This window comes from Mirounga angustirostris, unplaced genomic scaffold, assembly GCF_029215605.1.
Source record: "Mirounga angustirostris isolate CCGP_5_RB_7025 unplaced genomic scaffold, mMirAng1.0.hap1 SCAF_8, whole genome shotgun sequence".
In the NCBI taxonomy this organism is placed as follows: domain Eukaryota; kingdom Metazoa; phylum Chordata; class Mammalia; order Carnivora; family Phocidae; genus Mirounga; species Mirounga angustirostris.
In genome coordinates, this window is record NW_026991716.1 from 39,192,505 (window position 1) to 39,214,363 (window position 21,859).

Consider the following 21,859-nt stretch of genomic DNA (forward strand, 5'->3'; position numbering starts at 1 on the left):
CAGATTGGCAGAATTTTAAACGATTGGTATCTTTGTTTTAATTTCTTAGCGCTGGTAAGTTAAGCATATTTGCATGTATTTGTTGTGTTTCTTCTTGTATAAATAATCTGTTCTTATCCTTTGCCCATTTTCTTACTGGGTCTTTGGTTTTTTTCTTACTGATCTGTGGGCAATCTGGATATTAATCTGTTACTTGTGTTTCATATATCTTGCTGGTTTTTTTTTTTTTTCAAAATCATATTAACTCTTTCCTGAATATGAAATAATATATGCCTCCTATAAAAAAATTAGAAAACTATGAAGTTAAAAATAATCTGAAAACCCTTTGCAGAGAGAGTCACTGTTAACATTTTGGTAAACATCCTTACTTATATTTCTATATCCATTCATATATATGATTTATGTGGTATTAACTTGTTTATAATAAATTGCGGCTACAGAAAGGGATTTATATCTGAAGCACATTTGATTCATGTTGTTGTCATCATAAAGCTCATGAGAAAAGACAAAGAACTTTCCCAGGCCACCTCCTCAAGATGCATCTCTCTCACTGTGGAGAAAGATAATTCCAGTTTTTTCCTTCTTACGGTGCTCAGTGTGATCTAGGGACTCTGGAGCACTTCTTCCTTCCCTTCAAATCAGCATTTCTTTTTTTTTTTTTTTAAAGATTTTATTTATTTATTTGACAGAGAGAGAGAGATCACAAGTAGGCAGACAGGCAGGCAAAGGGAGAGGGAGAAGCAGGCTCCCTGCTGAGCACAGAGCCCAATGTGGGGCTCGATCCCAGGACCCTGGGATCATGACCTGAGCCGAAGGCAGACGCTTAACCATCTGAGCCACCCAGGTGTCCCTCAGATCAGCATTTCTGTAGGACTCTCTCTTCTTCCCTCACATTGCTTCTCTCTCAACTTTGTAGGCAGCGTCTTTCATTGTGCTAAAGTTTTAGAATTTTAGGTTAGAGTATTTTTAAACTTTAATGGCTTCTAGGTTTTGAGTAGGTCTGTCCTATTCTAGGATTATAAAAAATATTTCCCTTTATTTTCTAAATATTTTAAAATCTGTTTGCAATGTCCTTATGCTGATGGACGGAGGCAGAGTCCTAGCTATAACTGTTTCAGGTGTTTCTACCTCATGGGTTGCATGGCCCTTGCTGTTCTCACTGGCTGGGATGCCTCCCTTATCTAGTGATCCATATCTGCCCTGTGTCATTTCTTAGAGTTTTAATTTTCACGAGTTTATATTTTGATAACACGCAAGTCTACCACTCTTTCTTTCTAAACATTTCTCTTTTTTTAAAGATTTTATTTATTTATTTGAGAGAGAGAATGAGAGACAGAGAGCACGAGAGGGAAGCGGGTCAGAGGGAGAAGCAGACCCCCTGCTGAGCAGGGAGCCCGATGTGGGACTCGATTCCGGGACTCCAGGATCATGACCTAAGCCGAAGGCAGTTGCTTAACCAACTGAGCCACCCAGGCGCCCCACTTTCTAAACATTTCTTGACTGTTCTTACATATTTTCTCATCCCGTGCCTGAATCTACCTGTCCTGTGTTTAGTAAAAAACCTTTTAGGCATTGTGATTAGAATTACATTGAATTTTTAGATTTATGTGCAAAGGTGAGCCAGAGTTTGTAACCATTTCGCCCTATGGCCTCCTTCACATGGCTAGGGGCCAGAGGCAGTCAGCCTGCCGGGGAGAGGGGCTGAGGAGAAGAGCACATTGGAGAGGGGTGGGGAGGATGGGTCTTGGTGGAGAGGGTTGGGCAGGGAGTTAGGCGTGACTTTTGGGATGGGGAACTCCAATGTCTCTTCTCTCTAAGAGAGAAGCTAGTGAAGACGCTGGTGGAGCTGCTGACCAACCAGGTGGGAGAGAAGATGGTGGTGGTGCTGGCCCTGCGCCTCCTCTACCTGCTCATGACCAAGCATGAGTGGCGCCCCCTCTTTGCCAGGGAGGGCGGCATCTACGCTGTGCTGGTTTGCATGCAAGAATATAAGACTTCCGTCCTGGTGCAGCAGGCGGGGCTGGCGGTGAGTGGACTGGGCCTGGCGGGGGAGAGCGATGGGCAAGAGGGGCAGGCTGAGGGCTGCTGATCTTGAGGAGGTGCTAATCTGAGGAGGAGATTTAGACCAGGGAAGAGACCTTGGGACAGAAAGATGCACAGGGCTTGAAGGTTCCAGCTGGACAGTCTTGGAGATTGAGTGCCTGTTTGGAGAAAGGGAGAAGGATGTTTTTAAGAATGACTCCCAGGTTTAAAACCGAGCAGCAGAGGGGGTGTGGAGGCCATTTACTCAGTAGGGGAATGGGGGAGGAGGAAGAGGGAGAGGGAGAAGATCCGGAGTTGAGTTTTTAGGTTTGTTGAATTTCCCGTGTCTTTTGAGTTACAGTTAAGTGTTTGGTTAGAGACTAACTTTCTGCATGTGACAAAGTAATTTTTTACCCTTTGATCTGAGTGGTGCCCTTATGTAGAAAATACCCCCTCGCCAGCTGTGGGTGCCTTGCCGCCTACAGGATGGGGAAAGGGGGCCCCGTTCAGGGGCTTCCTGACTACTCCAGACAGTGCTGGCTGGTAGGAGGTGTGGGCAGGGTGTGCTCTGTATAGCCTGGGGTCCCTGAGGGGGGCGGGTAGGCCTCATCCAGATCAGTTCTGAGACTGGATTCCAACACTATAATGGCAACAGCATGGACAGGAACACAGGTCCCCTTAGAGCTGGCTGTTCCAGGGCCAGGCTGGGAGGCTCTTTCCTGTAAGGGGCCAGCTAGGTGCTGCTCCTAAGAGCAGCCAGGCACTCATGTCTAGGCCATGTTTGCTCAAAGAATGCCCTAACCCTTTCAGATTGCATGGCCAAAATACAACATTTGCCCCTAAATTTAAACTCTTGCCCCATAGCAGAATTGCATCGTCTTGTTTATAACTTCAGGTTTATAGAATTCAGCTAATTGGGGGGGGGGGTTAACAAAAGGGAGAAAGCCTCATTATGAGGCTTATTAGCATATGCATGGAGGGTTCAGGCCTTATAAGGGAGAGTGTCCTGAGAATTGGTTCTAATCTCCATCCCTGGCAGGTTTCTTCTCAAGTGTCAACCCTTTCCCCAGGGACGGTAGCCTCCACTCTAATGGTATGGCAGTCATCTTAATTGAATTTTCTTTCTAGTACCAGAGAACAAGTTCACGGATTCCAAGTATTTTTTCCTATAATTCCAACCGCTTTTCCTATGAGACAACCCACGTAGTCTTGTTGAGGAGAGTTGGCTACTGGCTTTGGAGGCCAAGGGACATAGTTTGGGAGTGTCAGCCTATTGGTGGTAATTGAAGCTGTGGGAGCAGATGAGGTTGCCCAGGGAGAGGGTGCAGAGTAAGAAGGGGACAGGAACTTCCATGTTGAAGGATTAAGCAGAAGAACTCGAGAGAGGCAGGCCAACCAGGAGGCTATGGAGTCTTGGAACTTGAGAGAAGGGAGGTTTTGCAAGGGGAGGGGTGGTCCAGGGAGATGGAAGACAATGTCATGGAAAGCCTATGAAGACAACTAGATGCTGTGACAGGTCTCCCCCACCCGGAGGAAGCTGCGGGAGAGGGTGGCCATGCCATTCGGCCTCGGTGCCTGCAAGTGAAGGGGCGGGCTGATTTTACTATTGAGCCTCATTTTTTCCTCTGCTTTCTTTCCTTCTCTCTCTTTTTGTTCGTAGCGGTTGATAGCCCATCACGACCTCTTCCGTCTCCTACTTGACCTATTTGCAAACAGCTCAGCTGCCCCAAAGTTTGGAGTCGAGAATGAGGACCTGGCTCTCCTCTTTCTCTGCATGGTGACGCTGCCCACAACTAACTGCTTCCACATCCCCGTTGCAGGCACTGAAGATGCTGGCCATTGCCAACTCCACGGAGATCCCCACTTTTGTTACTGGCCGAGACCCTCTCCACCCTTTGTTTGATGCCCAGATGACCAGAGAGATCTTCGCCAGCATCGACTCAGCTACCCAGCCAGGCTCTGAGAGCCTTCTCCTTACTGTCCCTGCAGCCGTGATCCTGATGCTGAACACAGAGGGGTCAGGGCATGACCCTCCAAACTCCCGCTAAGCCCCAAGCCCCACTGTCGCCCCACCCACATCTCATGGGCTTCACAGAAATTCCCTTCACAGAGGTTGTTACCTCTGGATGAAATGGTGGTGGCCCTCTCTGACTGTTGTTGGTAGAGGGGCCAAGTGATTGGGGGGAGGGAGATCCCCAGAGAGAGAAGGGGCACCCTGACCTTCCTTCCTGGGGTTGGGAGGAGTGACCTGAGGTCAGGGAGCTGGATGTCCTGGCCTCAGAGGGAGCCCTGGAGCCCTTTCCTCCCTCCCCAGCTGCAATCCCCCTCCCCTCTGCACTTGCTTTCTGCTTCCATTGCGTTCACTCCCTTTCCATTTCTTCCTGGGATACCTCCCTCCTCCCAGGTGCTCCTCCGCAGTGAGAAACGGTCTGCTCCTGCTCAACCTGCTTCTGTGCAACCACCACACTCTGGGGGACCAGATTATAACCCGAGAGCTGAGGGACACCTTGTTCAGGCACTCTGGGATAGCACCGGGGACAGAGCCCATGCCTACCACACGCACCATCCTCATGATGCTCCTCAATCGCTACTCAGAGCCACCGGGCAGTCCTGAGCACACAGGTACCGTCGTGGAAGGGGCGGTTCTTCTGAGGAACCAGGCAGTGCCAGCCTGTGGCTGGGAGGGCTAAGGCTTACGTACTAGCACCTTCCTGGAAAGACACGATGAACCTTCAGGAAATGAGTAAGGGTTTCCTTACTCATTGAAGGTACGTCTTAAGTAGAACTTCGTGACCAAAAGAAGGAGACTCTAGAATAGCTAAGGAAAATTACATATCTAGAGCCAACATGCGGGGCGCCTGGCTGGTGCAGACAGAGCGTGCGACTCTTGATCTTGGGGTTGTAAGCTCCAGCCCCACGTTGGGTGTAGAGATTACTTACAAATCAAATCTTTAAAGCCGCCATGCTAGGTAGTAGGGGGATGTAATTATAATAGCTTATAGTTATTGGCTGATGTAATAGCATAGCTACCATTTAATAATAATAAGTAATTGTAAGACTGTATGAGATTAAAAATGTCTGTGTTGAACATGACAGTGTCTGCCATACTAAACTTTTTTCCAGATGCAGCTAGCTATATATTTGGGGCCAGAGAAGAAAATCCCCCACAGTTTGATACAAACTACAGACATCCTCCAAACAGGAGGAGAATTTGGGGGTGATTTTCTGGACCTGCCCAGTTCTTGGTTTGACCAACTTGCATGACTCCTCTTCATACTCGTTTTTTTCCTCCCATGTGTCCGGGCAGCAGCACTGGAAACCCCTGGTGCCCAGGGCCAGGATGGGTCCCCTGAGCGCCTGATCCGATCCCTGGTGGGGGGCCCGTCTGCAGAGCTCCTTCTGGGCTTGGAGCGGGTGCTGTGCCGTGAGGGCAGCCCAGGGGGTGCTGTGAGGCCCCTCCTCAAGCGCCTCCAGCAGGAGACCCAGCCCTTCCTCCTGTTGTTGAGGACTCTGGATGCCCCGGGGCCCAACAAAACTCTGCTGCTGACCGCACTGAGGTGAGGGGCCTCTTGGGGCACCCATGCATCAGAGGTGAGGGGGGGCCCGCAGACCGCAGGGACTTCGCTCATTTCCATCCCCTCACCAGGATCATGACCCGGCTGCTGGATCACCCTGAGGCGATGGCCCTCCCCTGGCACGAGGTCTTGGAGCCCTGCCTCAACTGTCTCAGTGGCCCTAGCAGCGACTCTGAGGTATCAGAACCCTGGTGAGCGTGGGGGAGGGAAAGGCTGCATCTGGGGCACCAGCTACCTTGTGAGGCTCTGCAGGGCAAAATGGCCTTTCTGGGTGGGTCTGAACAATGAGAGGGGTGGAGAGAAAGGAATGTTATCTAAGAGTCCTCAGAACTGGGGCCTTTGAAGTATAAATCTTTGGGCTGCAGTTGGATTTTAGATTCTGGGTTTAGAAGCCCACACTCACCAGGCCAAACATTCCTGACTCTCCACCCTTCCGGGTTTGTGCGTTGTGGACCAAGGCTCAGGCACCAAGGTGGGCTGTTGAGAGAGCTTCGCCCTGGCAGGAAGAAGCATCGGAAGCTGTGCCCAGGCTCTGCCGGCTTGGGAGTCCCAGCACCCTACTGCTCTGTCCCAACCTTCTTTGGTACTCTCCTGCGCTTTCCAGGTTCTCCAAAAATCTCATCCCACCACATTTGCTTTTCTAAACCCACCCCTCATCCCTTCTGGGGCCCACCCTTTGTTTCCCATACATTAATCTCTGTGGCTCTGGGCTCAGATTGTTCAGGAGCTGCTCTGCTTTCTGCATCGGCTGGCCTCAATGCATAAGGACTATGCTGTCGTTCTCTGCTGCCTGGGAGCCAAAGACGCCCTCTCCAAAGTCCTGGACAAGCACTCGGCTCAGCTGCTGCTGGCCTGTGAGCTTCGGGACCTCGTGACAGAGTGTGAGAAACATGCCCAGCTCTACAGTAACCTCACCTCCAGCATCCTGGCTGGTTGCATTCAGGTGAAGAGACTTGGGGAGCCAGAGCTGAGGGAGAACAAAAGCCAGAAGCAGGGGACGGGGATTCAGTGTGGGTCCCTGTTTGGCACGAGTAGCAAATCTGGGGCACTTGTTTCCCAACCGTTCCCCCACGTGGTCCTGTTCTCCCAAAATGTGTGAAGAAAGGGTTTGAGTGTTTTGTTGCCCTTGGCTTGTTCTCCATACATGTTTCTCTATGTTCTTCATATTCTGCCTTCCTCCCCGCGCCCCTTCTCTCTGATGTTCCGGCTGCAGATGGTGCTGGGCCAGATCGAAGACCACAGACGGACCCACCAACCCATCAACATCCCCTTCTTTGACGTATTCCTCAGGCATCTCTGCCAGGGTTTGTGCCCCCATCTGCTTTCTCCTGGCTCGCACCCCAGTATTTGTTCTCCCTGTCCCTTGCCTTTCTTCTCTGTCACCTAACCAGGCCGTGACGGCCACCCCTCCCCTCTGCCCCCAGGCTCCAGTGTGGAAGTGAAGGAGGACAAGTGCTGGGAGAAGGTGGAGGTGTCCTCCAACCCACACCGGGCCAGCAAGCTGACGGACCGCAACCCCAAAACCTACTGGGAGTCCAACGGCAGCACCGGCTCCCACTACATCACCTTGCACATGCACCGTGGTGTTCTTGTCAGGTAGGAACATGCCCACGCGCGCATATGCGTGCACACACACGCGTGCGCGAATATTTCCACATACCCCAGTATACATTCTCCAAGCACCCACATACGCAACTCTGTAAACCCGATGCGTGAGGGACACACTCAAACCCATTTTGTGCAGTGAACAGATGGACACATTGATCCGCATTCCTTGTGCAGTGTAGACATCCTCGTTCCCTGAGCCTGGTGACATGCTCCTCCCACCAGGGACAGAAGTCACTGCCCTGTGCATTGTGTTGAGGGAGATTGAGAACTTCCTCATTCACTCTTCCCATGGGTGCTTGTTTAATGTATACTCTGTGCCAGGCACTGGGCCAGGGTCTGAGGCTATAAGGACAATAAGATATGGTACCCGTCTTCGGGGAACCTGTGGTCTTGTTGGGGAGCTAGCCTGGAAAATCAGTAAGAGTAAGAAGAGGTGACACGGACCCTGAGGCTGAGTGAGAGGCTAGAGAAGGCTTCCAGAAGGAGGGGTTAAATGAGCTGAGCTTTGAAATTAGCTACATAAAGAGAGGGCAGTGGCTAGAGGGACAGCATATGTGCAAAATGGGAATAAGAAACACAACGATGTGTTTGGGGGAAGTTTAAGTAACTGTGTTTGGCTGGAATGTAGGGTGTGTGTCGTGAAATGGCAGGAGACAAAGCCAGAAAACTAGGCAGAGCCAGGCCACAGAGAGTTTTGTGAACTAAGAAGTTTGAGCTTTATTCCAAAACTGGGGGAGCCACTGAAGGATTTTTAAGAAGAGAAGAGACAAAACTAGATTTTTTTATTTTTATTTAGAAAAGTCACTCTTGGAACACCTGGGTGGCTCAATTGGTTAAGCATCTGCCTTCGGCTCAGGTCATGATCCCAGGATCCTGGGATTGAGCCCCATGTTGGGCTCCCTCCTCAGTGGGGAGTCTGCTTCTCCCTCTGCCTCTCCCCCTGCTTGTGCTGTCTCTCTTTATCAAATAAATAAATAAAATCTTAAAAAAAAAAAAAAGAAAAAAGAAAAGTCACCCTGGCGATTATGGGAGTTTGGGTTGGAGGCCAGAGAGTTGGAAGGTTTATGCAGTGGTCTCATTGAGAAACGAATGTGTTCAGTTAGGCAGAGGGAATGGGAATAGTGAAGGGGTGGCGGACTGACACATCTCAAGGACCAGAATCTCCAGGATGCGCCGTTGACATGAGGGAAGCGGTGAGCAGAAGTCACAGTGACAGAGCACTCTAGGGAGATGGCAGTTTTCTTCCCAAGAGGGATGTAGAAAGAGGAGCAGACTTCTGTGGATGGATGATACTTCCATTTGGGCATGCTGACTTTGAGGTGCCTGTGGGGTGTGACATGGAAATGTCTGGTACACAGCATGAAAGCTGAGAGGAGCCGTCTAGGGTAGAGATGTGGATTTAGAGTCATTAGGGTATTAGTTTTTGATTGAAACTATGGTTTTAAATAAAGTCACTTTGGGGGAAGGTAAGAGGAAAGCAGAGGCTCAGGGGAAGACTGACACTTAAGGAGGCAGCAGAGGGACAGCAGGCTGAGGAGGAAGTGATGGCTTGAAGTCATTTTGAACAAAGACCAGGGCCCCAGTTCTAACTGATTGTTTTCTCCTCTCCCAGGCAGCTGACTTTGCTCGTGGCCAGTGAGGACTCAAGCTACATGCCGGCCAGGGTGGTGGTGTTTGGGGGCAACAGCGCCAGCTGCATCAGCACTGAGCTCAACACGGTGGGGACCCTGGTGCCCCCCCACCTTGACCTCACTCCCCTTCCTTCTGTCCCAGGACCTCCTTTAAAGGACTCAGTCCCTGGAGGATTCCCACGTTCCTTCCCCAGGCAGGCTTTGCCTCCTAAGCAGTGAGAGCAGAGTTTGGCATGCACATTTGCACGGGTCTGTGGGCTCAGTGCAGAAGTGAAGCGCGCACACCATCACAGGATGCGGTTGCTGACAGTAGTCCCTCCACCCCCACTGCCGGAGGTGACAGTCCTCTCTCCTTCTCCCCTACGCTGTCAGGTGAATGTGATGCCCTCCGCCAGCCGGGTGGTCCTCCTGGAGAACCTGAACCGCTTCTGGCCCATCATCCAGATCCGCATAAAGCGCTGCCAGCAGGTAGGGTGAGGGAAGAGGCTGAGCTGGGGATCACGGGGTGGCACAGGGTCTTCATAGTGATTGTCTCCGCCAGCATGTGGGGGCCAGGCCCAGGCCATGCATCTGCTGGGGGGATGGCCCAGGAGTCTGTTGAGTTCCAGAGATGTGGGAATGTCTCACAAGCCTCCGGGGAACTCAGGACCTGAGGCCTGGCTTTTTTTTTTTTTTTTGGTAGTGCTTGGTGGCTGGGTGGCTTAGGTGGTAGACAAGTCTGTGCGTGTTACAGGGCGGCATCGACACCCGGGTTCGAGGCGTGGAGGTCCTGGGCCCCAAGCCCACTTTCTGGCCACTGTTCCGGGAGCAGCTGTGTCGCCGGACATGTCTCTTCTATACCATTCGGGCACAAGCCTGGAGCCAGGACATAGCGGAGGACCGCAGGCGCCTCCTCCAGCTCTGTCCCCGGTGGGTGGAGCAGGCAGCGGGCCGGGTTGAAGAGAGGGAGGGGAGGTTAACACAGCAGGAGGACACTGTTCAGCAGTAGGTGGTGGGAGGGGCGCCTCGGTGGCTCAGGTGGCTGGGCATCGGACTCTTGGTTTTGGCTCAGGTCATGATCTCACAGTCCTGGGACCGAGCCCCGCGTTGGGCTCTGTGCTCAGCATGGAGTCTGCTTCAGATTCTTTCTCCCTCTCTCTCCCACTCACTGTTTCTCTCTCTCAAATAAATAAATAAAATCTTAAAAAAAAAAAAAAAAGTAGGTGGTGGGAGACTTCTGCAGGAGTCTGAAAGGTGAGGCAGCAGCTAGGACACGAGGCGAAGGGGGCACGGGGGCAAGTGTGCGCTGATGGCAGCAGGCTGGGTGCGGGACCAAGCACAGTGAGGGTGGGAGCTGACCGCACTTGAGTGGAGGCCGCAGGGCAACTTGTGTCTTTGACCCTTGACCACACATTCCTTATTCCCAGACTCACCAGGGTTCTGCGCCACGAGCAGAATTTTGCTGATCGCTTCCTCCCTGATGACGAGGCCGCCCAAGCGCTGGGCAAGACCTGCTGGGAGGCCCTGGTCAGCCCCCTGGTGCAGAACATCACCTCCCCTGGTAACCATCCCGACCCCTGGCCGCACTAACCAGCCCCTCGTAATGATTCCCAGGGATCACCTGGGTGATCACCTCTTGGTTCTCTTGGTCCGTCTTTATCCCTGAGCCTGTCGCCTCAGTGTTCTCTCCTTCCTGCCCCAGAGACTGCTCCCTGAGACTCTGGTATTTGAATCCTCTCCTCCACCCCACCCCCACCCAGACTCCAGCTGAAGTAAGCCTCGGCCCAGCTGCCCCCCAGACCTTTTTGTGTAATTGGGCCTTCTCGCTCCTCTTCCTGGGCTCTCTGTCCCCCTATTTCCCATCACCTGTTTCTGACCTGTCTTCTTTTAGATGAGGAGGGTGTGAGCTCCCTGGGATGGCTGCTGGATCAGTACTTAGAGCAAAGGGAGAGCTCTCAGAACCCACTGAGTCGAGCAGCATCCTTTGCCTCTCGAGTTCGTCGCCTTTGTCACTTGCTGGTGCATGTGGAGCCCCCGCCTGGGCCTTCTCCTGAGCCATCCACTCGGCCCAGTAAGTCCCAGCAACGGCCTGTTGAGCTGGCTTCTCCCCGTCTTGGATCTTACTCTCTCTGACTGCTTCACTCTGGGCCTTTCCAGGGGTCAGTACCCAAGACCCCTGGGTCCACTCCAGGGCTGAGACCAAGTCACTTCCCTTGCCCTTTGTCTCCACAGTCAGCAAGAACAGTAAGGGCCGGGATCGGAGCCCCGGGCCCTCAGCAGCCCTTCCAAGCAGCAGCCTGAGGAACATAACGCAGTGCTGGCTGAGCGTGGTGCAGGAGCAGGTGAGAGCAAGGAAGCTGCAGTCGGGCGGGGGGGTGGCGGGTGTGGGTGCGGGGCGGCCAACCTCCTGAATCTGCTGTTCCTTCTCCCTTCTCAGGTCAGCAGGTTCCTGGCCGCAGCCTGGAGGGCCCCCAACTTTGTGCCTCGATACTGTAAACTCTATGAGCATTTGCAGAGAGCAGGCTCAGAGCTCTTTGGGCCTCGGGCAGCCTTCACGCTGGCTCTGCGCAGTGGCTTTTCGGGCGCCTTGCTCCAGCAGTCCTTCCTCACCGCTGCCCACGTGAGTACCACTGTCACCTCCCGGTCACCTGGTCACCCAGTGCAAGCTCGCCTCTCACCTCCTCGCACCCCCCACTCTCCTGCTCCACGCCCTCTTCATGCTTGGCCGGTGCCCTTTCCATTGCCCCCAGATAAGTGAGCAGTTTGCCAGGCACATCGACCAGCAGATCCAGGGTGGCCTGGTTGGCGGAGCCCCTGGAGTGGAAATGCTGGGGCGGCTTCAGCGGCACCTGGAGCCCATCATGGTCCTTTCTGGCCTGGAGCTGGCCACTACTTTTGAGCACTTCTACCGGTGAGTGCAGGTCTGAGAGGTAGGGGAGGGGAGGCCTGGAGTCTAGAGAGGGTGAAGGGTTGAGTCTTGGTGGGGAGCGGGGGGAGGAGGCAGTGGAGAGGAGAGATTAAGATACAAAGATGGCCGAGGCACTGGTGGAAAGGGAGTAGGGAGGGAGAAGGGAGGCAGGGCCTGTGACCCAAGCCTGCCGTGACAGAGGAACCTACATTCTGGAGGGGCAGGCAGGGCGGCTGGGCCGGGCCGAGCTGCCGCCGCACTGAGGCTCAGCCCTGCTCTGCGTGTGCTGCAGGCACTACATGGCAGACCGTCTCCTGAGCTTGGGCTCGAGCTGGCTGGAGGGGGCTGTGCTGGAGCAGATCGGCCTCTGCTTCCCCAACCGCCTCCCCCAGCAGATGCTGCTCAGCCTGAGCACCTCTAAGGAGCTGCAACGCCAGTTTCACGTCTACCAGCTCCAGCAGCTCGACAAGCTGCTCTTGGAGCAGGAGAATGAGGAGGAACAGGGCCTGGAAGAAGAGGAGGTAAGAGCAAGGGAAATGAGTGGGTGAATAGGAGAGCAAAAGACTAGACCAAAGAAGGGAGCCCAAGAGCCCTTGAAATCCTTCTGTCTCTCAGGAGGAAGCAGAGGAAGAGGAGGCTGAGAAAGAACTATTTATCGAAGATTCAAGTCCAACAGTTTCCATACTGGTCCTGTCACCACGCTGCTGGCCGGTCTCCCCACTCTGCTACCTGTACCATCCCAGAAAGTGCCTTCCCACTGAATTCTGTGATGCCCTTGACCGCTTCTCCAATTTCTACAGCCAGAGTGAGGAGATAGGGACAGGCAATTGGAGATTGGGGTGAGATTTGGGGTGGCAGGAGAGGAAGAGGAGAGGACCTGTGGACAGGAATGCGTAGATAGGAAGAAAAATGGTCTCTAGGGACAGCAGTCTCCTAGGGAAGGGGGAAAAGGTGGGTTAGATCTTTCTTAATGTCTCTCATCATTGCCTTCACTTTTGTATGAATTTGTTCCATTTTTCTTTTTCTAACTTCAAGTTGCATGCTTACTTAATTTTTACCCTTTTTAGGCTTCTTTCCAAGTAAAAATGTTTAAGGCTATTCATTTTCCTCTCAACATTACTTTAGCTGCATTCAGTTTCGGGTGTTTTTGTTTTTTAGATTTGTTTTTCTTGTGGTACAGTTTTCAGTCAAGTACGCAAGTCTTAATTATGACTTAATGAATTTTATATACACATATCCTCCCATAACCACCCCCAGAGCATTTCCAGCACCCCAGACTTCTTGCTTCATGTCCCTTTCTAGTTAGTGTGTTTTTCCAAGAGAAACCATTGTTCTTCCTTTTATCACCATAGATTCTTGTCTGTATTTGAACATCATATAAACGGAATAATAGGGTATATACTCTGCTATGTTCAGTTTCTTTCAGTGGGTGTAATGTCTGCAAGGGCTATCCAGGTTGTCAGTTGTATCATTACTTTGTTATTTGTATTGTGGATTCCTTCCCATTGTATGAGTATCTTTACCCTTTCTGCTGTTGATGGACATTTGGGATGTTGCCTAAATTTTTATTATGCTGTGTGTATTTAGTATTTTTTTAGTTCTGAGAATATTCTAATTTCCATTATTATTTCTGTTTTGATCTGTTACTTTTTTATGAGTCTGTTTTAAAATTCCCAAGCCAGTTTTTCTTCATTTAGTTGTCTTTTTGTTTTAGATTTCAGACCTCATTCCATTGTGGCTAAAGAACGTGGTTTCTTTGATTCTAAATCTTTGCAATGTCTTGAGACTTCCTTTATGGCCTAGTGGATGGTCAGATTTTGTAAGTGTTCCATGTGTGATTAAGAAGAATGTGTATTCTTCAGCTGCTGTTTAAAGGCTTTTACACACATTCCACTAAATTGACTTTGTTCATTGTATTCTTCAAATTTTCTGTAACCTTACTCATTTTTGTCTGCTTGATCTATTACTGAGAGAGGTGTATTAATATCTATCATTATGATAGTGAATTTTTAAAAAGATTAGAGAGAGAGAGCGCGCAAGTACGACCTAGGGGGAGGGGCAGAGGGGCAGAGGGAGAAGCCCCGAGTTGGGGCTCGATCCCAGGACCCTGGGATCATAACCTAAGCTGAAGGCAGCCGCTTAACCGACTGAGCCACCCAGGCACCCCGATAGTGAATTTTTAAACTTTTCATCAGGTCAGCATTGCTTTATATATTTTTTGACTATGTTGTTAGATAAAAGTTTAGGGGTACCTGGTGGGTGGCTCAGTTGGTTAAGCATCCGAACTCTTGATTTTGACTTAAGTCATGATCTCAGGGTTGTGAGACTGAGCCACTCTTTGGGCTCCACGCTGGGCATGGAGTCTGCTTAAGATTCTCTCTCTCTCTGCCCCACCCCCACGAGCTCGCACTCTCTCTCTCTCTCTCAAAATTAGTTTAGATAGAGGCGCCTGGATGGCTCAGTCAGTTAGGCATCCAACTCTTGGTTTTGGCTTAAGTCATGATCTTGGGGTCATGGGATCAATCCCTGTGTTGGGCTTCATGCTCAGGGGCGAGTCTGCTTGTCCCTCTCCCTCTGCTCCTCCCCACCAACACACCACTCTCTCTCTCTCTCAAGTAAATAAATAAAATCTCTTAAAAAATAAAATAAAGTTTAGATAAAAGTTTCAAATCATTTGACAGTGTTGTCCAGTAGAACTTTCTGCAGTGATGGAAAAGTTATTTTCTGCACTCTTCAGTATGATGGTCATTTGTGGCTACTGAAATGTGACTAGTTTGAGGAATTGAGTGTTTAATTTTATTTACTTTAACCAGTTTAAATACCCACATGTGGCTACCATAATGGACTATGCAGGTTTAAAATCTTAATTAAACTTTATTATTATGAAATGACCTTCTTTCTTTCTAGTAAAGCTTTTTCTCTCAAAGTCTATTTTTATCTGGTGTTAATAATATACCAGTTTTCTTTGGCTAGGGTTTTTCCAGAATATCTTTCTATCCTTTTACCTTGTCAGGGGAGAATGATAATTCTTTTGGGTTTCTTTTATTGTGGTGAAAGATGAATATAAAATTTGCCATTTAACCATTTTTTAAGATTTTATTTTTAAGTAAACTCTACACCCAACGTGGGGCTCGACTTACAACCCTGAGTTCAAGAGTCATATGCTCCACTGACTGAGCCAGCCAGGTGCTCCTCCATTTTAACCATTTTAGGTGGACAATTCAGTTATCCTTTTACTTAAAATTTTTTTTTATTTGGAAATAATTTCAAATTTACAGAAAAATGGTAAGAATAATACAAAGAACACTCATATACTCTTTTTTTTAAAAGACTTTATTTGAGAGAGAGAGAGAGCACAAGATGGGTGAGGTGCAGAGGGAGGCAGAGGGAGAAGCAGACGCCCGGCTGAGCAGCGGAGATCATGACCTGAGCCAAAGGCAGACACTTAACTGACTGAGCCACCCAGGTGCCCCAGGAACCCTCACATACTCTTTATACAAGTTTACCTTTTGTTAACATTTTGCCCTGTTTCCTTTTATCATTTGCTCTTTGTGTATATATACATTTATAAAATGTGTATTTGTGTGTGTGCATACACACACATACACACACACACATTTTTTCCCCTTGAACCACTGAGAGTAAATTGTATGTATGCTGGCCTGTTGCCTCTAAATACTTGGATATATATTTCCTAAGAATCATGGTGCTCTCTTACATAATAATAGTTCATTTATCAGTTTCAAAAATTTAACATTGGTGTAATACTTTAAATCTATTTTTCACGTTCTGATTTTGTCAAGTGACTCCATAATGTCTGTTATTTTTTAGTCTAGGACAGCATCCAGGCTAGGATCATCTATTATATTTAGTTGTCATGTCTTTAGTCTCCTTAATGTGGAAGAATTCCTTAGCCTTTTTTTGTGTTTTACAACATTGACACCCTTGGAGAAAATAGCCATAAAATTTTCTAAACGTTTTTCATTTTTTATTTGTACATTTCCTCATAATTAGATTCAGGTGATACATTCTGGGCCAGAATCCTAAGTAAGTGACATTATGTCCTCTGTGTGTTTCATTTGGAAGTACACAATTTCCATCTGCTCCTCTTTTGTGATGTGATTTTTGACAACCTGATCAAGAGGTAGTTTGATTTCCTACTATATAGTTAATATTTTCCCTTTGCCACTATTAATAAGCAGTCTGTTGGGGAGATACTTCCAAACGGTGCCTATATTCTGCTCTCATCAGAATTTCCCCCAGTATCATTTACTTTGTCTTTGCCTTACTCTTATTTTAGGCAGGTGTCTTATAAATACCTAGAATTTGTTTCTTATTCAACCTAACGATCTCTCCTTTTGAGTTGTCAATCTTAGCCTGTTTATAATTAGTATGAGTAAATGATATATTTGGCTTTTATTGCTAAACTCTTACATTTTAGTTTACCTTTCTTATAATTTTAAATTTTAGTTATTTCATATACACAAAAGAATATATAAAACACATGTACAGTTAAAAGAAGAATAATAAATTGAACACCTTTGTAGATATGTTTCTACCTTGGATTTTTGTGCATTTTTTTCTCTTCTTTTGGATTGATCTTTTTTAATTCTTTTCTTTGTCCCTACCGGTTTGGGAAGTCACACATTCTGTTTTTGTAGTTGATTACCCTAATGTTTGTAACCTGTATGTTTGACTTGTTAATATCACTCTCCCACCTTCCTGAGCAATAAAAGGACCATAGAAAATCTTTTTTTTTTAAGATTTTATTTATTTATTTGAGAGAGAGAGAGTGGGAGAAGACGGAGAGTGAGAGGGAGAAGCAGGCTCCCCACTGAGCCGAGAGCCAGATGAGGGACTCAATCCTAGGACCCTGGGATCATGACCTGAGCCAAAGGCAGACACTTAACTGACTGAGCCACCCGGATGTCCCAGGACCATAGAAAATCTTAACTGCAGTTCTCACTCCCATCTTAATTGTTATTGTTGTTTGATACTTTAGGATTATCTTTTTTTTCCTACTTTCTAAAGAGCCATTATTATTATTGTCTTATTCAGTTGAGGTTTAGATTTGCTAACATACTAGTTGCTTCCGTCACTAATCCTTTTGCATCTTGATCCTTCTTTCTGAGTTCAGTCTCCTTAAGTATATCCTTTAGAAGTCTCTTCATTGAGGGAGTATTGGTGGAAACTTTATCAGTTTTTGAGAATGGCTTACCTTCACTCTCATTTAAAAATTTTTTATTATGATAAATTTCAGATGTACACAAAAGTCGATAGAATGTGGGGCGCCTGGGCAGCTCAGTCAATTGAGCATCTGCCTTCAGCTCAGGTCATGATCCCAGGGTCCTGGGATCGAGCCCCGCATTGGACTCCCTGCTCAGCGGGGAGTCTGCTTCTCCCTTTCCTTCTGTGTGCGCTCTCTCTCCCTCTCTAAATAAATAAATCTTAAAAAAAAAAAAAAGTAGACAGAATAAACTCCAGTGTACCAACATGGGTCAGTTCATGGCCAATCTCATTTCTTCTGTACCCCCACCCACTTTACCCAGTTCTCCAATTTAAAGGATTAAGGATTTTATTTTTAAAAGCAAGGACACTACAGTGATCAAACTTTGAGAAATTAATAACAGTTCCTAATATCAAACAGCAAAGTGTCCATATTTCCCCCATTTTCTCAAGTTTTCAAAATTAGTTTTTTGCTTATTGGGGATCCATACAAAGCCCACACCTTGCATTTGATTGAGCTCTGTCTTCCGTCTCCATTAATCTATAGGTCCTGCTTTCCATTTTTGCCCCCTTAACAGTTGTCTGTGGAGGAAACTGGATTGTTCGCCACACAGAATTGTGCACAGGCCGGATTTTGCTGACCATATCCACATGGTGTCCTCTGGCCTGTTCCTCTGTCTCTCATTTCTGGAAAACAGATACTTAGATGTGGAAGTTGATTCCAATTTGGGTGTGATTTCTGGGGCAAGAGCACTTCATAGGTGGTAGTGTGTACTTCCACCTGTCTCTGGGATGTTGTAAGATGGGTCAGTGGATTTCAGTGTTGCAAATCTGATCTGTACATTATATAATAGTTTCCTGTCAGCTGTTCACGAGGCGGTCACTCGTTACCGTTGCTTAGCTCTGTCATTTCATTAGGGCGGACAGATTGCGCCATTCTAGTTTTGTCATACCTTCTTCACATATCAGCTGGAACGTTTTCTCTATGAAGAGAAACTTCCTCTCGGCAACTTTTTGGTTACCCTGAAGTACGGTTGATACTGGAAAGGCTTGATTCTCTCCTCCTCCCCCTTATTTTTAACCAGTTTTCAAAATAATGTGTTCGTTCCTCCAGCATCCTCCAAAGAGATAACCAATGTGGTCTTTTTAAAAAAAAATATGTCATTATGAACTCATGAATTTTAAAATATTTCATGTGTTTCAATCCAGCGCAGATGTTATCTTCTTGATGTTCAAACTGTCCCATCTTTGGCCAGAGAGCACCTCTCAGATTGTCTCCTTTTGATATTCTCTGCCTTTGACAGCATCCTTGCTTTCTAGTATGAGTGAACATCCAGGCTCATCTTGCCTGAGTTGTGACACAGGAGGAGGAAGAGACGCAGCCTCTAGTGGGTCTTTAAAAACCGTCAGCTCCTTGAGGGCAAAACCCAGGTCTCTCCTCTCTGGTGTTTCTTTCGTGGAACCTGCCTGGTGTGGGGCGAGGCACAGGGTGGGCTCCCAGATACCTGTGGCTCAGCAGGGAGGCAGAAATAGAGGAGGCTGAGCTCTGGAAGCTTGACAAGTCACTTCAGTGGGGGCCCTCCTCCCCACAGAGATCAGCAGGAACAGAGCTGAACTAATAGTACACCCTGGCCTCAGCCTCTAACCCCCTCGCTTCCCCTGCTCTTTGTCTCTCCTCTTCTCTTCCCTGCTCTCCCAGGTCAGAATCATCCAGTCCTGGACATGGGACCCCATCGGCGGCTGCAGTGGACGTGGCTGGGCCGGGCTGAGCTGCAGTTTGGGGACCAGACCCTGCATGTGTCCACCGTGCAGATGTGGTTGCTGTTGCATTTCAATCAGACAGAGGTGCCTCAGCTCCTCAGCCTCTCTCTCTGTTCTCTTCCCCCTGTCCGTCACTGTTCTCCTAAACTCTGCCCCTTCTTCCATCCTTCCCCTCCTCTTATTTTCCTTTCCCCTGACTATCTACTCCTGACTGGCCCTGTTTCTCCTCACCAGGAGATGTCTGTAGAGACTCTGTTGAAGAATTCTGACCTCACCCCAGAACTACTGCTCCAGGCACTTCTGCCCCTCACCTCAGACAGTGGCCCTTTGATCCTGCATGAGGGTCAGGGCTTTCCACACAGGGGTAGGTCAGCGGGGGCTGGGCTGTGCCACTGCTCCCACAGGGTGGGGTGCTCATGGTGGGCGCGTGGTAGGGAATGAATGGGCTCCCCTTTGCCGCCACCCACCTCTCCCTTCCCCTCCTCGGGTGCTGACTGGGAGTGAGTTCCAGGTATGCTGCGGCCTCGGACGCCTGGGTCCCGGCGCTCTGGGGAGGCCCTGTGGCTGATACCTCCCCAGACGCACCTGAACGTCGAGAAGGATGAGGGCCGAACTCTGGAACAGAAGAGGAACCTCTTGAGCTGTCTTCTTGTCCGTATTCTCAAAGCCCATGGGGAAAAGGGCCTCCATATCGATCAGCTGGTTTGTCTGGTAGGCCGAGGGGACCGTGGAGGTAAGGGAGGGAGAGAGTCAGGCTCAGGGTTGGGGCTTAGGGCCAGGGAGCGTCACAAGAGAAGGTAAACATTCTCAGTACAAGACCTCGTAGGGTGACATCTGCATCTGGGTTTTCTCTTCCTGACAGGGCGCTTAGTTAGAAAGTAGAGATGAGACATGAGTGTTCACCATGTGCCAGGCCCTATTCCAAGAGTTTGCATGATTAAGTCATTTAATCTGCACAACAGTCTTAGGGGATAAGTGAGGGTGGTGGTATTACTATTATTATTATTATTATTTACTGTTACTCTCGTTTGACAGAGAAGAAAAGTGAGGCATGAGAGTTAGTAACGCACCCATAGTCACACAGCTAGTAAGTGGAAGAGCTGAGCATTGAACCCAGGCAGGCTAGCTCCTTTAGGTAAAAGTGGCCTGCCTGTTTCCTCTTCTCCCATCCAGGTGCTGGAGGCCTGGCAGAAGGGTCCAAATCCCCCCGGAAGCCTGGGCCGCACTGTTGCAGGAGGCGTGGTCTGTACCAGTACAGATGTCCTTTCTTGCATCCTCCACCTCCTGGGCCAGGGCTATGTGGAGCGGCGCGACGATCGGCCCCAGATCCTGATGTATGCCACCCCAGAGCCTACGGGGCCTTGCCGGGGTCAGGCAGAGATCCCCTTCTGTGGCAGCCAGACCACCAAGACCTCCAAGCCTAGGTAGCCATCCTCGGTCCCGTTCCCCAGCTGCAGGGGCTCCAAGCCAGTAGGGAGGGTTGGGCTCCCCAGGACAGATGGCCCTGCAGTGACACAGGAGGAGGTTTAGTGCCAAAGTTAGGCTCTTTTGTGGAAAGATGCCTCATTTTTCTCTTTGTCTTACCCTGTTTTCCCTGCCTCTGTTATTTCTCCCACTTTGCTAGTCCTCATTCCCTTGTCAGCACTGGCACCCCTTTCTCTGCCTTCCTAACTGGGGGCCTTGCTGTCCCCATCCCCTGAGAGCCAGTCCTTATACAAGGGACCCAGACACATAAGCTCCTGTGTAGATGCCTCTCGTTCTAAGCAAAAATGAAATATCATACAGATATGTACTGAGTGCTGATGATGCACTTTGTTCCGTGAAACGTACAAACTCTAGTTTTCAAGAAGCGTGTTCCACAGAGGAATTTGCCATAGGATCCCCCTAATTAGCTGGCACCCTAAAGCTTGCCCCGTCACATCCAGTTCACGAGAAGTATGTTTTGGCACCGTGTGTAAAGTGAGTTCTCTAGAGGAATCATTTGCATACACATCATGGGGTGGGGGGGGTTCTCATTAAAAGGCAGATCCTGAGTCAGGAGAGCTCCCTGTGGTACTCAGGCTGCTGGTCCTTGGCCCATACTTTGTTTTTTGTTTTTTGTTTTTTTAAAGATTTTTAAATTTTATTTATTTGAGAGAGAGAGAATGAGAGACAGAGAGCAGGAGAAGGAGGAGGGTCAGAGGGAGAAGCAGACTCCCTGCTGAGCAGGGAGCCCGATGCAGGACTCGATCCCGGGACTCCAGGATCATGACCTGAGCCGAAAGCAGTCGCTTAACCAACTGAGCCACTCAGGCGCCCCAAGCCCATACTTTGAGTAGTAAGGCTGCAGACTCCGGTTTCTCACCAGACGGACTGTTGGTGTTTGGGGTGGGGTTTACAGTGGGATTATCCCATCCACTGTGGGGATCCTGTGCACACTTAGCATCCTGATCCCTGCCCACCAGATTCCTGGAGTGCCCGAAATCACAGTGACAGCCAGCCCCAGCCCTCACTTACAGATGCTTCTTTGGAGAGCCGCGCTCTGACAGTGGGTTTGGGTGGTCATCCTGAGGCTGGTTGAGCACACATAAGCAGGGGTGCACAAATGGGGAGCTGAGGGCCGGGGTGGGGTTTGTTTAGTAGATAAGCAGGGCAGGGAGACTGATTGCTGCCTCTTCTCTCCCCTCAAGCCCAGAAGCTGTAGTTGCCCTGGCATCTCTCCAGCTGCCTGCAGGCCGCACCATGAGCCCCCAGGAGGTCGAAGGGTTGATGGAGCAGACGGTACGGCAGGTGCAGGAGACGCTGAACCTAGAGCCAGATGTGGCTCAGCACCTTTTGGCTCATTCCCACTGGGGTGCTGAACAGCTGCTGCAGAGCTACAGCGATAACCCCGAGCCCCTGTTGTTGGCGGCTGGGCTGTGCGTCCCCCAGGCCCGGGCCGCCCCTTCCCGCCCCGACCACTGCCCTGTGTGTGTCAGCCCACTGGAGCCCGACGACGACTTGCCCTCCCTCTGCTGCATGCACTACTGCTGTAAGGTGAGGCCCGCCTGCTTCTCGCCTGCCACTGGCTTTCCACCTTCAACACGGTTCCCTGGCAGTTCTGGGGTTCTGCCCCAGCACTGCCATTTCCTAGCCGGGGCAATGTTGGACAGACAGCTTAGTCACTCTCA

General features: G+C 49.5%; 1 protein-coding gene across 7 annotated transcripts in view; it reads left to right on the plus strand.

Annotated features, from left to right (window-relative positions):
- The window catches only part of CUL9 (cullin 9), a 37,381-nt gene that overhangs the window by 7,356 nt on the left and 8,166 nt on the right, over positions 1–21,859 (plus strand). For 5 of the 7 annotated variants that reach the window (XM_064597625.1, XM_054506466.2, XM_045869940.3 and 2 more), the window contains 23 exons: positions 1,819–2,026; positions 3,843–4,039; positions 4,427–4,644; positions 5,330–5,579; positions 5,669–5,774; positions 6,313–6,540; positions 6,811–6,901; positions 7,022–7,193; positions 8,818–8,923; positions 9,209–9,304; positions 9,570–9,745; positions 10,243–10,376; positions 10,707–10,886; positions 11,048–11,157; positions 11,253–11,435; positions 11,566–11,726; positions 12,016–12,244; positions 12,339–12,528; positions 18,649–18,794; positions 18,945–19,074; positions 19,222–19,421; positions 19,884–20,134; positions 21,380–21,725. In XM_064597625.1, coding sequence (XP_064453695.1) covers positions 1,819–2,026; positions 3,843–4,039; positions 4,427–4,644; positions 5,330–5,579; positions 5,669–5,774; positions 6,313–6,540; positions 6,811–6,901; positions 7,022–7,193; positions 8,818–8,923; positions 9,209–9,304; positions 9,570–9,745; positions 10,243–10,376; positions 10,707–10,886; positions 11,048–11,157; positions 11,253–11,435; positions 11,566–11,726; positions 12,016–12,244; positions 12,339–12,528; positions 18,649–18,794; positions 18,945–19,074; positions 19,222–19,421; positions 19,884–20,134; positions 21,380–21,725 — 4,108 coding nt within the window. The remainder of the gene's footprint in view (positions 1–1,818; positions 2,027–3,842; positions 4,040–4,426; positions 4,645–5,329; positions 5,580–5,668; positions 5,775–6,312; positions 6,541–6,810; positions 6,902–7,021; positions 7,194–8,817; positions 8,924–9,208; positions 9,305–9,569; positions 9,746–10,242; positions 10,377–10,706; positions 10,887–11,047; positions 11,158–11,252; positions 11,436–11,565; positions 11,727–12,015; positions 12,245–12,338; positions 12,529–18,648; positions 18,795–18,944; positions 19,075–19,221; positions 19,422–19,883; positions 20,135–21,379; positions 21,726–21,859) is intronic. The other 2 variants (XM_054506467.2, XM_045869941.3) reach the window with 1 other exon arrangement.